The sequence below is a fragment of the Canis aureus genome, chromosome 4, assembly GCF_053574225.1.
Source record: "Canis aureus isolate CA01 chromosome 4, VMU_Caureus_v.1.0, whole genome shotgun sequence".
Taxonomy (NCBI): domain Eukaryota; kingdom Metazoa; phylum Chordata; class Mammalia; order Carnivora; family Canidae; genus Canis; species Canis aureus.
In genome coordinates, this window is record NC_135614.1 from 26,020,182 (window position 1) to 26,036,507 (window position 16,326).

General features: G+C 54.1%; 1 protein-coding gene across 5 annotated transcripts; it reads left to right on the forward strand.

Moving 5' to 3' along the window:
- The first annotated feature begins 1,809 nt into the window (after positions 1–1,809).
- On the forward strand, positions 1,810–16,244 carry ZSWIM8 (zinc finger SWIM-type containing 8). 5 transcript variants are annotated; one of them, XM_077894979.1, is made up of 26 exons: positions 1,810–2,316; positions 4,449–4,602; positions 4,855–4,949; positions 5,126–5,298; positions 5,475–5,582; positions 5,695–5,776; positions 5,914–6,034; positions 6,273–6,474; positions 6,620–6,795; positions 7,163–8,156; positions 8,936–9,067; positions 9,200–9,379; positions 9,485–9,668; positions 9,879–9,977; positions 10,758–10,882; positions 11,543–11,783; positions 11,884–12,042; positions 12,141–12,369; positions 12,544–12,833; positions 12,989–13,212; positions 13,744–14,232; positions 14,462–14,645; positions 14,743–14,919; positions 15,091–15,210; positions 15,536–15,646; positions 15,767–16,244. In XM_077894979.1, the coding sequence occupies exons 1-26, from the start codon at positions 2,109–2,111 to the stop codon at positions 16,225–16,227; spliced, it is 5,718 nt and encodes a 1,905-aa protein (XP_077751105.1). In that variant the 5' UTR covers positions 1,810–2,108; the 3' UTR covers positions 16,228–16,244. The 5 variants fall into 5 exon arrangements, with proteins under 5 accessions (XP_077751105.1, XP_077751106.1, XP_077751107.1 ...); XM_077894980.1 differs by having other exon boundaries at positions 1,811–2,316; positions 14,462–14,621; XM_077894981.1 differs by having other exon boundaries at positions 1,811–2,316; positions 15,468–15,646; positions 15,767–16,108.
- Positions 16,245–16,326: the final 82 nt, after the last annotated feature.

Genomic DNA, 16,326 nt, shown 5'->3' on the forward strand with positions numbered 1-16,326 from the left:
CAGATGCAATAAGGGAGTTGAAGTCTGCCTACGCAGAGGGTTTTTTGGTAAGTATTTAGTGACTGCCTATTTTGTGTATAGCCCCTGGATGCTCCCAGAATCATCAAAAGTTCACAAACTGGTGACCAAAGTTACTGCAGATGTATTTTATTTAGCCAACACAATTAAAAAAATTTTTTTAAATTAGATGACCACCTTCAAAAATAAGAAAATGTTATTAAAAATCCACTTTTTAGCTTTCCATTAAAAAAAAAAGGATCTGGCAACACCAGTTTCTTCTTCCTGCATGGCAATAATTAAGTGGAGCTGATTATCATTTGTCTCCCTTCCCCAGGTACCTGGCATTGGCCTCTCCCAAATGGTAAAACTGAAACTTGTTTGGCAGTTATCTTTTTTGTATCACCTGTTCACTTCTCTCATTAAGTTACCTCCCTAGTTGCTGAAGGCATTAACTTCTGTGACCCCTTGATATTAGAAACAATTGTGTAGCATTTTAGGTACCTCTGCCCTTTCAGGCATAACTAATCTAACCTTTTCTATATATATTAGAGCATTAAAATGACAAAGGGATCAGTGGGGTTTCTAAAGCTCCAATGGGGTAATTATTAAGATAAAGAAGGGGTCTTACTTCCCTGACCCCCACAGCTACCTCTTCCTATAGTCCTCATATCCCATGGATAAAGCACTGGGCAGTTGCCTAGTTCTGAAAGCTGAGGCTCTTGGCTGTAGGAAGAAGCCCAGTGCCTATGCACTTTGGGATGGACCTGAGTTCTGTGGACATAAATGGGAAAGAAATTTTGTCTTTAACTACAACTGAAATTTAGCACTTCAGTTAGGACTGAGGGAAACATACCACAGTATGTCAGCAATACCTATGTGAAATCATATTTTCATATAGTAGATTGCAGATACCTCAGTATCATTTATACCCATCACTAGCTTCAAAATTACTGTATTTGGGTCTTAATGTGTAAATAAAGTATCAGTGTGTTACAAATTTGTTTTATTAATTTGGCAATTGTATTTCGACATAATTGGTTTCCTTTGTAATTTTTAAGTTTTATTTTGTGCGTTTATAACAACTGGAGAAGGGAGGTCTAAAGACTGCCAGGCTGCCAAAGGGTCCATAGCACAAAAAAAAGGACCCACTGACAAAACCGTACAACCATTTCCTGAAATCAAGTGCATTCTTCTCGTGGTACTTCCCTGAAGAGACCCTATTAAAAAGTATGATGGGGATCCCTGGGTGGCGCAGCGGTTTGGCGCCTGCCTTTGGCCCGGGGCACGATCCTGGAGACCCGGGATCGAATCCCACGTCGGGCTCCCGGTGCATGGAGCCTGCTTCTCCCTCTGCCTGTGTCTCTGCCTCTCTCTCTCTCTCTCTGTGACTATCATAAATAAATAAAAATTTAAAAAAAAAAAAAAAAAAAAAAGTATGATGGAATGCAGGCTTCTGGACTACAACTCCCAGAAGGTTATGCGGCCCCAGGGCCTATCCGGAGTTAAAACCGTAAACTCCACCTAATAGTTTCTGTGTTATCGCTTGACAGCCTACGTTTCCCGGCGTTCATGGCGGCTGTTTATTCCTCGGGGACATTATGGACGCCGAGTTATTGCTGGGATCTGTAGTCATTTCATACTCCTCTGTGTATTGATTTCCTCTTACGGTATCCGAGGGTGGGTTCGAGAAAAAAAGGCAGGAAATGCAGTAATTAGACAGACAGGTCCTCTACATCTGCCCGTCCCGGGTCCGGTTCCCAAGCGCGCGAGGGCGGAAGTGGTGGTGGCCGGCGCGGCCGGAAGTTCAGATCAGCTGATGGGGGAGGCGGCGCCGCAGCCGCCGAGAGGCCCCGGCTGCCGAGCGCTTCGTCCGGGCCCGGAGTCTCGGGTACTGGCCACGATCCCTGTTCGCACCTCGCAGTTGGGCGAGGCCCGATTCCATATCCCTTCCAGGCTTGAGATCCTCGTCCGGCACGGCCGCCCTGAGCGCCCCGGCCACCCCCAGCCCCGGCTCGCCCCTCAGGCCCCGGGCCTCCCCTCAGCCCCCGGCCGGCGGCCCAGGCCCCGGATCCGCGGGGGGGGACCCGGCCCCGGGGGGTGCAGGCCCCATGGAGCTGATGTTCGCGGAATGGGAGGACGGAGAGCGCTTTTCATTCGAAGATTCGGACCGCTTTGAGGAGGATTCGCTCTGTTCCTTCATCTCCGAGGCCGAGAGCCTCTGCCAGAACTGGCGGGGATGGCGCAAACAGTCCGCGGGGCCCAATTCCCCCACTGGCGGCGGCGGCGGCGGTGGCAGCGGCGGTACCAGAATGCGAGGTGAGGGTGAGCGGAGGGGGAAGGGAGCGGACTGGCTCTGCTCGGGCCTTGCTGGGGAGCTGTCCCTGCTCGGGAGCTGTCCCGGCCGCGAGCTGTCCCAAGCTCGGAACGGACTTCTGGACTCGCTTTTCCAGTCTTCCTGGGCTTGGCTCCTCCACGCCAGCGCGAGCGCGCGCGCGCCTGTGTGCGTGTGTATGGGAGTGAGGGCTGGGAAATCCTCCGGTGGGTAGGATTAACGACAAAGTACGTCTTTTGTGGTTCATTTGTCTTAGAGGTGGGGTAGGAGAAAAAAAACTCCCCTGACTTTGGGAATACTTACCAGTTCCGCCCGTGGCGAGCCAGAAAAATAGAAGAGAAGGCGGGTAGGGGGTGGATCGTGAAGAAGGGAACCACTTGAGGTGTGTCGACCCCATTGCAAAGTGCGTTGGGAACTTCCTGTTAAGGGCGATGACAGTCTCTGATCCTGGCTACACCAGGAAGGGGTTCCATCCAGAGGAAAGTGTAGGTGAACTGGCCTGTGAGAGGAGATTCCATAGTTACATAGGTTCAGATCAGAGGCTTGGTTCCCAGCCATGTTGAACATCTGTCAGGAGCCCCGGCTGGGACCGCTGGATTAGAGCCTTAGATTTCTATCATCTGGGACCCCGGGGAAGGGTGTAGGTAATTGTTTCTAGAGTTTCCTTATGAAACACCCTTACTGTTTTTTTTTTTTTTTGCAGTAAGCTTCTTTCATCGTTAGGTCTTTCAGTGAATTAACTGAGCAGTGCTGTGAAGATTTTTCCTTTAATTAAAGGGGATTGAGGGGAGAGTGATGATAAGTGAAGATCCACAGCCTCAAGACTCCCCACATCCTTTCCCTGCCTTCCTTAAGGCACAGTTTTTGTCCTGGGCCTCAATGCAAGCTGACTTTTTTAGGCATTTGGGGGTGTGATTCTACTCCAGCCATTCCAAGAGTCCTGTTTTCCAAAATGCCCTGCAGAGATTTTTAGCACTTTTAGCACCACTGGGACAGAGAGAAATGTACACATGTGACTCGTTAGGAGTGGTAGTGTTCAACTTCAGTTGGAGAGGTGGAGTATGTTCTGTGTACACACACCCACATGCCCACAAAGATCATAGGCAGTTTCACTGTGGGTCTTCTATGGTTTCTTTGCTTTTCTCACATTTGCATGTATGGGTAGCCTTGGGGCTTAGAGGGAAGTAACTGAAGTCATGTTGATGAAAATTTTCAGCATATCAGTATTTTCCTGAATAGGTTAAAATCTAGAAAAGCATGTCATTCCCCAAACCCCCTGCCATCCCGGGCTACCCCCAGTTGCTTGCTTGTAAAATAAGGAGATTAACTTTTAAAAAAAAGGTTTCTTTCAGCTCCATGATTTTCTGATCTGTCTTCTACTCTGATTAGCAATTTGGTGAGATACATTTGCAATCTGTTTTTGTTTCATCACTTTTTGATTAAAACAGTGCAGGAAACATTGAGTAGCAACTCCATCCTACTGCAGGTGATTACAGGAGCAGTAGCTAGGTTTTCCTAGGATAACCCATCTTCCTCCCCACCCTTCCCAGGCTTGCATTGTAGGAAGCCAAGGCTCAGGTGTGCCAGAGGACATGAAGTCTCTCTTTTAATGGACCTCTCTCTCTCTCTTAACTCCTCTGGGCTCTGGCCTATCTTCACTCCTTAGGTAGAGGTCTAGAGTCATCTAGAGAAAAAGGGATAGTAAAAAAGCAACTAGAGAAGAGAATGTCAGAGGAAGAGACATTAACAATGTAATATGAATCTAAAGTGCTAGGTATGAGGGAAATTAGATGCCGAGCCATGTGAGAGGGGTTACTTGCTAGGATCTTGGAACACACCTGTTTGGCCAGGAATTTCTGGGATATCCCTGGTAACTTCTCTTCTAGACCTTAGGTAGCAGGCTGTTGGTTGCAGTTGATTAGCTCCCCTCCCCCAGTTGGAGCCTTAAGGGTTAATGTATCCTAACTGGAACATCCCTGGGTTTTTCATCCAGATCTCCCCTTTCTTTTATAGTGAAGTGGGGCCCAAGAAGTTAGGCACTGGCATTGGTGCCAAGTAATCATGGCCCTTTTCATTTCCCCTTCTCTTTACCCTCACCCAAACATTTGTTTCCAAGATGGACTGGTGATCCCATTGGTGGAGCTATCAGCAAAGCAGGTGGCATTTCATATCCCATTTGAAGTGGTGGAGAAAGTTTATCCCCCAGTGCCTGAGCAGCTACAGCTCCGAATTGCTTTTTGGAGCTTCCCTGAGAATGAAGAGGATATCCGGTGAGGCTAAAGGACTGATGGTGGGGAGTGGGTCCTGATATTCCACACTGTGTGCTGGGCTTCCTACAGAACAAAGGAGATACTGTATTTGGGGCTGTGGTAAGAAGACGACAAGGGGAGGAGAGAGTGCCTGGGATTTTCCCTAAGAGGGAGTGACACTGGGGAGAGAGTGCCCAGGGCATTATGGTCTCTGACAGGGTCTCTTGAAGGGTATTTGCTGAGTTTTGGCTGTGTCGTCTTCTTCACTATCAGGCTGTATTCCTGCCTGGCCAATGGCAGTGCGGACGAGTTCCAGCGAGGGGATCAGCTGTTCCGCATGAGGGCTGTGAAAGACCCACTGCAGATAGGTAAGGGTCCCCTTGCGCCCTGTGACAACCCCTGCTCCTCCTATCCCCTTTGTTAGGAATGAAGGACCTACTGCAAGAAGCCAGAGCAGGTCGTCAGGATAACTGCAGGGCCAGGGTTGAGGGCAGAGAATTATGTCTCGATGGCTTTCCCTGACCATACCCATGTTTCTTCCCAGGGTTCCACCTGAGTGCTACAGTGGTGCCACCTCAGATGGTCCCCCCCAAAGGGGCCTACAACGTGGCTGTGATGTTTGACCGCTGCCGGGTCACTTCCTGCAGCTGCACCTGTGGGGCTGGGGCCAAATGGTGCACTCACGTCGTGGCACTCTGTCTCTTCCGCATCCACAACGTGAGGCCCTCCCAATTTATCCCGGCCCTATCCTACGCTCCATCCCCCCCTTCTCTGCTGCATGCCTGGCCACAATGTGAGCCCCCTCGCCTCCCTGAATCTGCCTGTCTTTCCCCGGCTCCGGCGTCAGCAAGCCTTCTCTCAGCTTGTTCTATTTCTCTCCGTGTCCCCTTCAGGCTTCTGCAGTCTGCCTGCGTGCCCCAGTCTCAGAGTCCCTGTCTCGGCTGCAGAGGGACCAGCTGCAGAAGTTTGCCCAGTACCTCATCAGTGAACTCCCTCAGCAGGTGAGTGAGGCACGCCCTCCTCCAGCCCCGGAGCTCAGGACTGCGATCGAGTCTTCATGTTAGAGCAGTGCCTCCTGGGGTCATCTGTGCCTTTGTCCCTTTCCCGGCTCAGATCCTCCCCACAGCCCAGCGTCTTCTGGATGAACTCCTCTCTTCGCAGTCCACGGCCATCAACACCGTGTGTGGAGCCCCCGGTGAGTGTGGAGAGAAGGAAGGGCGGTGGGAAGGAAGCAAGCTGGTAGCGCAGAGTACCGCTGACTAAAAACAGCTTGCTGCTGTCAGGCGAATCCAGGCCCCTATCTCTAGGTAACTGACTGCCTGTCACCCCCAGACCCCACAGCAGGGCCCTCCGCCTCTGACCAGAGTACTTGGTATTTGGATGAATCCACACTCACTGACAACATCAAGAAGACTTTGCACAAGTTCTGTGGACCCTCGCCTGTGGTCTTCAGGTAAATGGATCGCTTCACGCCTGTGTCTGTGGTGCAGGGGAGCGTCCTTCAGGCTGTTGACAGATTGACAGATCCTTTGCTTTGTTCTGTTAATACCTGAGGATCAAGAATTGTTGTTGTAGCGTCCCTCCCCCCCCTCCATGTTTGGGGTCAGGACCCCTTTTGTGTCAAAGCCCTGGTGCACTTGTTTCATGCGACCCATCTCAGGGTTAGCATTTTCCACCCACTGCCTTCACAGTGACGTGAACTCCATGTATCTGTCTTCCACGGAACCTCCGGCTGCTGCCGAGTGGGCCTGTCTGCTGCGCCCTCTGAGGGGCCGCGAGCCAGAGGGGGTCTGGAACCTACTTAGCATCGTGCGGGAGATGTTCAAACGGAGGGACAGCAATGCTGCCCCCTTGTTGGAGATCCTCACTGACCAGTGCCTCACCTATGAACAGGTAACCCTCCGGGGTTGGCGAGCTCCGCTGTGGTTCATTTTCTCCTTCCCTTACCCTCGCCTCCCTCCTGATGGGGACACTGGGGAGCGCCACTCTTTCTTTCTCCGGGCTGCTAGGTGCATCTCGGGGCCCTCTTTGTTTCCAGATAACGGGTTGGTGGTACAGCGTGCGCACCTCAGCCTCACACAGCAGCGCCAGTGGGCACACGGGCCGCAGCAATGGGCAGTCAGAGGTGGCCGCCCATGCGTGTGCCAGCATGTGTGACGAGATGGTCACCCTGTGGAGGCTAGCTGTTCTGGACCCTGCACTCAGTCCCCAGCGGTGAGTCTCTCCCCACGCTCACCATGGCACCCATCCCGGGCCAGCCCAGACAGACTGAGCCCTCATCTCCTGGACCCATAGACATGTTCTCTTCTAGTCCTCAGGAAATGGCAGGTGCTGAGTATTAGGGTTGCTGGAGATTTAGGAGTTCTTTTCTGAGAGGCTTTCTTCCTTCCCTCCCCGAAATAGCTCCCGCTTTCCCAGATGCCTAAGTGTTGGAGTGATGGGTACGGGCTGTTTGGAGCAGTGCTTCCCTGGGGCCTTCCTTGGGCCCCCCTTCTGGGGTTCGTGCCGGCTCTGTCTCCTTCCATCCCCTCTCAGGGCAGAGTGTAGCCCCCCTGCAGCCTCCCCAACTTTGTTCCCACAGTCGCCGGGAACTGTGTGCACAGCTACGCCAGTGGCAGCTGAAGGTGATTGAGAATGTGAAGCGGGGACAGCACAAAAAGACCCTGGAGCGGCTCTTCCCTGGCTTCCGGCCAGCAGTGGAGGCCTGCTACTTCAACTGGGAAGAGGCCTACCCACTTCCCGGTGTCACCTACAGCGGCACTGACCGGAAGTTGGCGCTGTGCTGGGCCCGGGCCCTGCCTCCTCGGCCAGGTGCCTCCCGCCCTGGGGGCCTGGAGGAATCCCGGGAGCGGCCCCGAGCTCTCCCTTCTGAGCCAGCTGTGCGGCCCAAGGAGCCGGGGGCCAAGCGCAAGGGATTGGGTGAGGGGGTCCCCTCGTCGCAGCGGGGTCCCCGCCGCCTCTCTGCGGAGGGGGGAGATAAGGCCCTGCATAAGATGGGCCCAGGTGGGGGCAAAGCCAAGGCACTGGGTGGGGCTGGCAGTGGGGGCAAGGGCTCAGCAGGCGGCGGCAGCAAGCGACGGCTGAGCAGTGAAGACAGCTCCCTGGAGCCAGATCTGGCCGAGATGAGCCTGGATGACAGCAGCCTGGCCCTGGGTGCAGAGGCCAGCACCTTTGGTGGATTCCCTGAGAGCCCGCCACCCTGCCCTCCTGCTGGTGGCTCCCGAGGTCCACCCACCTTCCTTCCTGAGCCCCCAGATACTTACGAAGAAGATGGTGGTGTGTACTTCTCGGAAGGGCCTGAGCCGCCCACAGCCTCTGCTGGCCCCCGTGGCCTGTTGCCTGGGGAGGTCTGTACCCGGGATGACCTCCCTTCCACAGATGAGAGTGGCAATGGGCTCCCCAAAACCAAAGAGGCAGCCACTGCAGTCGGAGAGGAGGATGATGACTACCAGGCATATTATCTGAATGCCCAGGATGGGGCTGGGGGCGAGGAAGAGAAGGCCGAGGGCGGGGCCGGGGAGGAGCATGACCTGTTTGCCGGGCTGAAGCCACTGGAACAGGAGAGCCGCATGGAGGTGAGAGGACGCCGAGAGGACGCTGAGGGTGCTCCTTAGCCACAGCTGGGAGAGGGGCCGTCTGGCTCTAGTCAGGGGTGTCAGGACTGGAGCATGGCTGTTAGAATCCTGTGGTGGGGCTCCTAACTGGCCCTCCTGCCTGCCATCCATTCTCTTCATTGCTTCCATGTTGATTTTCCTGGGCTGTCTGGTTGTGTCGCTCTGATGCTTAAAAGTATTCAGTGATTTCTCACTGCCCTGAGTTTAAAAATGAAGGTCCTTGGCATGACTTGTGAGGCTCTACTTGGTCCGATCTTTGCGTGCTTCTGCAGCCTCATCCAGCTCTTCTGTCCTTTATACTGGTCAGCTGAACCATTCCTCTAGCTTGCCATGCTTTTTCTTGCATCCTTATATTTGCACAGATTGGCCTTTCTGCGTAGAATGTTCTCCCTCACTTTACCCAGTTAGTTCCTGTTCCTTCCTCAGGTCTCAGATATCTCAGAGATCCCTTCCTCTAGGAAGTTGTCCCTGAGATTGCTTCTCCACCCCAGGTCCCAGTGAGGTATCTTACCCACCTGTTCCCCTCTCGACCTTTCCCAGTGGTAGCTGGCTTCACGCTGGTTTGTGTGTTTGTGTGTCTGTTTCTCTGATCAGACTGTGAGTTCCTGTGGTATACCCAGGACCAGTAGAGGGCCTAGCATATAGCAAGGACTCATGGGATGTGTGCTGCATGAGTGAGTATGGTGTCCTGCCCCTGGAAGTTAGGGCTTCAGCCTGTGTGCGGCCCATGTCCTCCCCAGGTGTTGTTTGCCTGTGCTGAGGCCCTGCATGCGCATGGCTACAGCAGTGAGGCCTCCCGCCTCACCGTGGAGCTTGCCCAGGACCTGCTAGCCAACCCACCCGACCTCAAGGTAGAGCCGCCCCCTGCCAAGGTGAGAGACTCCCACCTACCTCCCCACTTGCCCCAACCCTCTTCTATGCCCCACCCCAAGTGAGAGCCTCCTTCTCACTCCACCAAGATGAGTCAGACTCATCAGCCTGCCTCCTTGCACTTCCTTCTTTAGGGCAAGAAGAACAAGGTATCTACGAGCCGTCAGACCTGGGTGGCCACCAACACCCTGACCAAGGCAGCCTTCCTATTAACAGTGCTAAGTGAACGTCCAGAGCACCACAACCTGGCCTTCCGAGTTGGCATGTTTGCCTTGGAGCTACAGCGGCCCCCAGCTTCTACCAAGGCCTTGGAGGTCAGAGGGTCTATCTATCTGAGCCTTGTACTGCAGTCTCCTCAGAGCCCTGCGGCTTGATGTGTACTGGCACAACAGAGGTCTGAGCTGTGCTTATGCTGTTAGGTGAAGCTGGCATACCAGGAGTCTGAGGTGGCTGCCCTGCTCAAGAAGATTCCTCTGGGTCCAAGTGAGATGAGTACCATGCGGTGCCGGGCAGAGGAGCTTCGGGAGGGGACGCTCTGTGACTATCGGCCTGTTTTGCCTCTCATGTTGGCCAGTTTCATCTTTGACGTTCTCTGTGCTCCAGGTACGGTGCATGACTTTATAGCAAGTAGGAATCTTGGGTAGGAGTAGTTTTCTCTCAGGAGAAACCAAGAGCCCCAAAGCTCTGAATTGCCTTTGGGACCCATCAGGCAGCTTCATGAGAGGTCTGGAATGATAAGGGTCTTGGGTTCCCTACATTTTATTCTTCCCCATGATGCTTCTGTCTGGCTGACTGACTTCAACTTTCGTCCAGTGGTTTCTCCCACGGGTTCCCGGCCTCCAAGTCGTAACTGGAACAACGAGATGCCTGGGGATGAGGAGCTGGGATTTGAAGCAGCAGTTGCTGCCTTAGGTGAGTCTAGACTATCTTGAGCACAACTATGAGCTAAGCCTGTGGCCATGAAGGGTGTGAGATGTGGCCCTGTTTTGAAGGGGCTGTATGGCAGTGGGACAGCCAGAATGACGTGTATAAGCCAAGTACTGCCTATGAGACAGTCAAGAATTTAGGAACAGGGCAGCCCCCGTGGCGCAGCGGTTTAGCGCTGCCTGCAGCCTGGGGTGTGATCCTGGAGACCCGGGATCAAGTCCCACATCGGGCTCCCTGCGTGGAGCCTGCTTCTCCCTCTGCCTGTGTCTCTGCCACTCTCTTCGCTCTCTCTGAATGAATAAATAAATAAATCTTAAAAAAAAAAAAAAAGAATTTAGGAACAAATTGTGTGCTATGGCTGTTTGGTGTTGTAAGAGCAGCAAAACAAAAATCTAGGAGAAGGAATCCAGGAGGATATAGAATATGGAATGTAGGTTAAAAGATCACTTAGGTTTTTGGTAGAGGGACAAAAGACCATGAATAAAAACAGGGATAATTGAGTCTTCATGAGAGTGAGGAGTCCAACTTCCTTGAAATGATGGATATGCTATGAAGGTAGAGTGGGCCAGCTTATGAAGGTCTTAAAACGTAGATCGGAGCTAAGGCTGGGTATAATAAGTGGTGGGGACCTTCCACAGGGGATGTGGGTTGGGTCAGAACTCCTTATGTCATATGCTGGTTGACTCAGTAGCCCCAGCGTGTTCACCTTTGGCATCTTGGGAGTTATGGCCATTCTCAGTCCCTATGAGACCCTTCTTCTCACAGGTATGAAAACAACAGTGAGTGAGGCAGAGCATCCCCTCCTTTGTGAAGGCACACGTCGGGAGAAGGGTGACCTGGCACTGGCTCTAATGATCACCTATAAGGATGACCAAGCCAAGCTTAAAAAGGTAGGGACAGAGGTACTGGGATTTTGACAGGCAGCAAATTTTACCATCTTTCTCAGGGGATTCCAGTACAATAAGGAAAGGGCTATACTGCCCATAGGAGATTAATGGAGAATCCTGGGGACACTTCATAAAGAGTAAGACCAAATGGGGTGTGGGGGGGTTGCTGAGTAACTTAGTCGGTTGAGCGTCTGACTCTTGATTTCAGCACAGGTCACGATCTCAAGGTCATGAGACTGAACCCTGTGTCAGGCTCTGTACTGGGCATGGAGCCTGCTTGGGATTCTCTCTCTCTTCTCCCTCTGGCCCTCCCTACCCCACTTACACACACACTCTCCCTCTAAAAAACTAAACAAAAAACCCACTAACTAAAAAAGACTAATGGTCTCAAAGGAGTGCTTGGGCAGGGGGTGGAAGAAGAAAAGCAAAGGGCATAAAGTCAGTTTTACGTTTATTTCATATTTATTGAATACCCATATACTCAGTCCTATGGTTAAGTGTTAGGATACCAAGATACGTAAGCCAGCCCCTATCTGGGGGATGGGGGGGTCCGCCTATGGTTGTAACTGGGGAAGGCTTCTGGAAGCTGTTTCAAAGAGAGAGGAAGGTAAATAGAAATAGAAGTCAGGAGCTAAAGGGCATCTTGTCTGATTCTGTTCTCAGATCTTAGACAAACTCTTGGACCGAGAGAGCCAGACGCATAAGCCCCAAACACTGAGTTCGTTCTACTCATCCAGCCGCCCAGCCACAGCCAGCCAGAGGTCTCCTTCAAAGCATGGGGGCCCATCTGCCCCAGGGGCCCTGCAACCACTGACCTCGGGCTCTGCAGGGCCTGCTCAGCCAGGGAGTGTGGCAGGGGCTGGGCCAGGCCCCACTGAGGGCTTCACAGAGAAGAATGTGCCTGGTGAGGTGGGGGCACTGGGCAGGGGGGATGAATGGTATAGGAACCATGTTGGGGTCCCCTTTCCTGAGCTCATCCCAATGTCCTATTTTCTCCCACCTAGAAAGTTCCCCACATTCTCCCTGTGAGGGTCTCCCATCTGAGGCAGCCTTGACCCCAAGGCCAGAAGGGAAGGTTCCCAGCCGCCTGGCACTCGGCAGTCGTGGAGGCTACAATGGACGGGGCTGGGGCTCCCCAGGGCGGCCTAAGAAGAAACACACAGGTATGACAGCCTGTGGGATGACATGGAGGGGAGGATATTCCTGAAGTCTGAACTCTGGAACTTCTGGCTTCTGAGACTGACTTGTCTTGGGGGGTTAGGCATGGCCAGCATTGACAGCAGTGCCCCCGAAACGACGTCGGACAGCTCCCCCACCTTAAGCCGGAGGCCACTTCGAGGGGGCTGGGCCCCCACCTCCTGGGGCCGAGGACAGGACAGTGACAGCATTAGCAGTTCTTCCTCGGACTCCCTGGGCTCCTCGTCCTCCAGTGGAAGTCGCCGGGCCAGTGCCAGTGGAGGGGCCCGGGCAAAGACCGTTGAGGTTGGCAGGTCAGTGGAAGAAATACCCATCTCCTCTCCTCTGGCCCACCCTCAGAGCCACATCCCTAGTGTAATCCAGCTAATGTTCCCCCGTAATCCCACTTACCCTGGTCTTACCCAAACAACCTGGATACCCATTTCAGAGAAACCCCAATCCCCGTCCCTACCCCATTGCCCCTTCAGGTACAAGGGCCGCCGTCCCGAGAGTCATGCCCCCCATGTACCCAATCAGCCATCAGAGGCAGCTGCACACTTCTACTTCGAGTTGGCGAAGACGGTGCTGATCAAGGCAGGGGGCAACAGCAGCACTTCCATTTTCACACATCCATCTTCCTCAGGGGGCCACCAGGGTCCTCACCGCAACCTGCACCTTTGCGCCTTCGAGATTGGGCTTTATGCCCTTGGCCTGCACAACTTTGTTTCTCCCAACTGGCTCTCACGTACTTATTCTTCCCACGTTTCCTGGATTACAGGTAAACCCAGTGTCTTGATTGGGGTATGGGGGGGCGGTACTTCTTGATAGAGCTGAGAGTCTTATCCTCGTGGAATTACTGATCTCAGATACCACTTGCACTCCCCAGAGGTGCCCGTACTCACCCCATTCTGATTTTTGCTCCTTTCCCTGAAGGTCAGGCAATGGAGATTGGCAGTGCAGCTCTGACTATACTGGTAGAGTGCTGGGATGGACACCTGACACCCCCTGAGGTTGCATCCCTGGCTGACAGGGCATCACGGGCACGAGACTCCAATATGGTGAGGGCAGCGGCGGAGCTAGCCCTCAGCTGCCTGCCTCATGCCCATGCATTGAACCCTAATGAGATCCAGCGGGCCCTGGTGCAGTGCAAGGAGCAGGTATTTCTATGGGCAATCTGGGGACCTGCTTTGAGGCATCTGGGCAGGGACTTTGGGCATGAGGAAAATCAATAGTTCAGCTCTTGATTCCTGTGTCCTGGAGCTCACAGATTATCCCGTTTGTCCTGTTGTGCTGTTAATGCACTTTCACATCCATTTCTTCTTTTACCATATGACTCTGAGATTAGGATTATTCCTATTTTATAGTTTAAGGAAATGGAGGCCTGTGCTTTAGGGATGGAGGTGATCAGCAGGCTGGAATACTCAGGGCAGACTTTAGGGAGACAGTGGAATTGGATGGGAGAGGGTGTAAGTTAGTTTAGAACTAGGACTATAACCTGGGTCTTCTACTGGTCAGTTGTTTGTTCAGCGTCTGTGTGAAGCACTCATTACTCTGACACGGACTCTGAGCATCAGCCTGACCTCTGATGCCTCCCCGGGAACCAGCCAACTCAGAGGTGGTGGAATGTCATTTAAGAGCGACCCTGAGGGAAGCCCCTCCCCTTAACCCTCTGTGTCCCTCCCTTCCAGGATAACCTGATGTTGGAGAAGGCCTGCATGGCAGTGGAAGAGGCGGCAAAGGGTGGGGGTGTATACCCCGAAGTGTTGTTTGAGGTTGCTCACCAGTGGTTCTGGCTATATGAGCAAACAGCAGGTGGCTCATCCACAGCCCGTGAAGGGGCTACAAGCTGTAGTGCCAGTGGGATCAGGGCAGCTGGGGAGGCTGGGCGGGGGCTGCCTGAGGGCAGGGGGGGCCCAGGGACTGAGCCGGTTACAGTGGCAGCGGCAGCAGTGACAGCAGCAGCCACAGTGGTGCCAGTCATCTCAGTGGGGTCCAGTCTATATCCAGGTCCAGGACTGGGGCATGGTCATTCCCCTGGCCTGCACCCCTACACTGCTCTACAGCCCCACCTGCCCTGCAGCCCTCAATACCTCACCCACCCAGCACACCCTGCCCACCCAATGCCTCATATGCCCCGGCCTGCCGTCTTCCCTGTGCCCAGCTCTGCATACCCACAGGTGAGACCAGTGTTCTGGGGGGGGTTGGGCAGGTGGAAAAACATTGAGGGTTCGTGTGGGGTTGGAGTGGGGTCCTCTGGGAGAGTCCTAGGGCTGTCCTGGTGAGGTGGTGGAGGTCTGGGGGACCCAGGCCAGCCAACTAAGATAAAAAATGTAGGGACACCAGTTGTGGGACCAAGGGGGAGAGCTACATCTTAATAGAATTCTCTTCTCTTCTCCCTGTCTTTAGGGTGTGCATCCTGCCTTCTTGGGGGCTCAGTACCCTTACTCAGTGACTCCCCCCTCACTTGCTGCCACTGCTGTGTCTTTCCCCGTCCCTTCCATGGCACCCATCACAGTACATCCCTACCACACAGAGCCAGGGCTCCCACTGCCCACCAGTGTGGCCTGTGAGTTGTGGGGACAGGGAACAGGTGAATGGAGGGGAGGTACACAGGGAGTTGGGGGAGGAACCCTCTCTGTCCCCTTTTGGGCCGGGAGTTCCTCATCTGGCTTTCATCCCACCTTCAGTGAGCAGTGTCCATCCAGCATCCACGTTTCCAGCCATCCAGGGTGCCTCGTTGCCTGCCCTGACTACACAGCCCAGCCCTCTGGTGAGCGGGGGGTTTCCACCACCCGAGGAGGAGACACACAGTCAGCCCGTCAACCCACACAGCCTGCACCACCTGCACGCTGCCTACCGTGTTGGTGAGAGGAGGTCCCTTTTTGTGCCCCCACCTGCAGTTGTGCCACAGGCTCTTCAGCGACACCTCCCTCCCCACAGCTCTTAATTGGTTTACTCTGGGGTCAGGTGTACCATGTCGGGGTAGAGGATGATAAAGGATGTACCCCCACCGTGTGCCCACCCTTTTCTCCCAGGAATGCTGGCACTGGAGATGCTGGGTCGCAGAGCACACAATGATCACCCCAACAACTTCTCCCGCTCCCCCCCCTACACTGATGATGTCAAATGGTTGCTGGGGCTGGCAGCAAAGCTGGGTAACACCTCCTCTCCCCAGGACCATTGTCCGCCCCCCTCCCACTTCCCCCACCTTCCTATCCCAGACCTCCTTCCTAGCTCTTGCTCAGAGTTGAGGCCTTGGTCGGGTATGTGTGCGTGCGCGGGGGGTGGGGGGGTTACCTCAGCTCCTGGGGTGGAGGGAGGCTCTCTGCCAGGCCAGAGCTGAGAGATAAAAGTTGGGTCCCTAGGGCAGAGGTGGCCACCCCCGTCTCATGCCCCTCCCCCTGCCCCCCAGGAGTGAACTACGTGCACCAGTTCTGTGTGGGGGCAGCCAAGGGGGTGCTGAGCCCGTTTGTGCTGCAGGAGATCGTCATGGAGACGCTGCAGCGGCTGAGCCCTGCTCATGCCCACAACCACCTGCGTGCCCCGGCCTTCCACCAACTGGTGCAGCGCTGCCAGCAGGCATACATGCAGGTGACAACCTAGGAAGTATGGAGTAGGGCGGAGCACTTCCTGGGCAGGCAGGGAACAGATTACCCCGTGCGCTAGGGAGGATGGGCCTGGTTCTGTGCTTAGTGGCTCATCCTCTTCTAGTACATCCACCACCGCTTGATTCACCTGACCCCTGCCGACTACGACGACTTTGTGAACGCGATCCGCAGTGCCCGCAGCGCCTTCTGCCTGACACCCATGGGCATGATGCAGTTCAACGACATCCTGCAGAACCTCAAGCGCAGCAAACAGACCAAGGAGCTGTGGCAGCGGGTCTCCCTCGAGATGACCACCTTCTCCCCATGAGTCTGGCCCCTCTAGGGTCCTATACAGGGACACAGGCCTGTGGCTATGGGGGCCCCTCACACAGAGGGAGTGAATCTTGGCTGGACAGATCATCCCCACTCAGTTCTCTGGTAGCCCAGACTGGCAGCTGCTCTTGGGCTGTAGCTTGGGGCCAAGATGTCTCAGACCCTAGAAGCCTAGGGTTGGGGGAGACAGCCCTGTCTGGGAGGGGGCATTGGGTGGCCTCTGGTATTTATTTGGCATTTATAAATATATAAACTCCTTTTTTACTCTAGTCTGCCTGGGCCTTTGCCTTCTTTCCCTCCACGTGCAGATGAGCTTTGAACCAGGGTGGGGGAAAAGACTGATACTTGCTT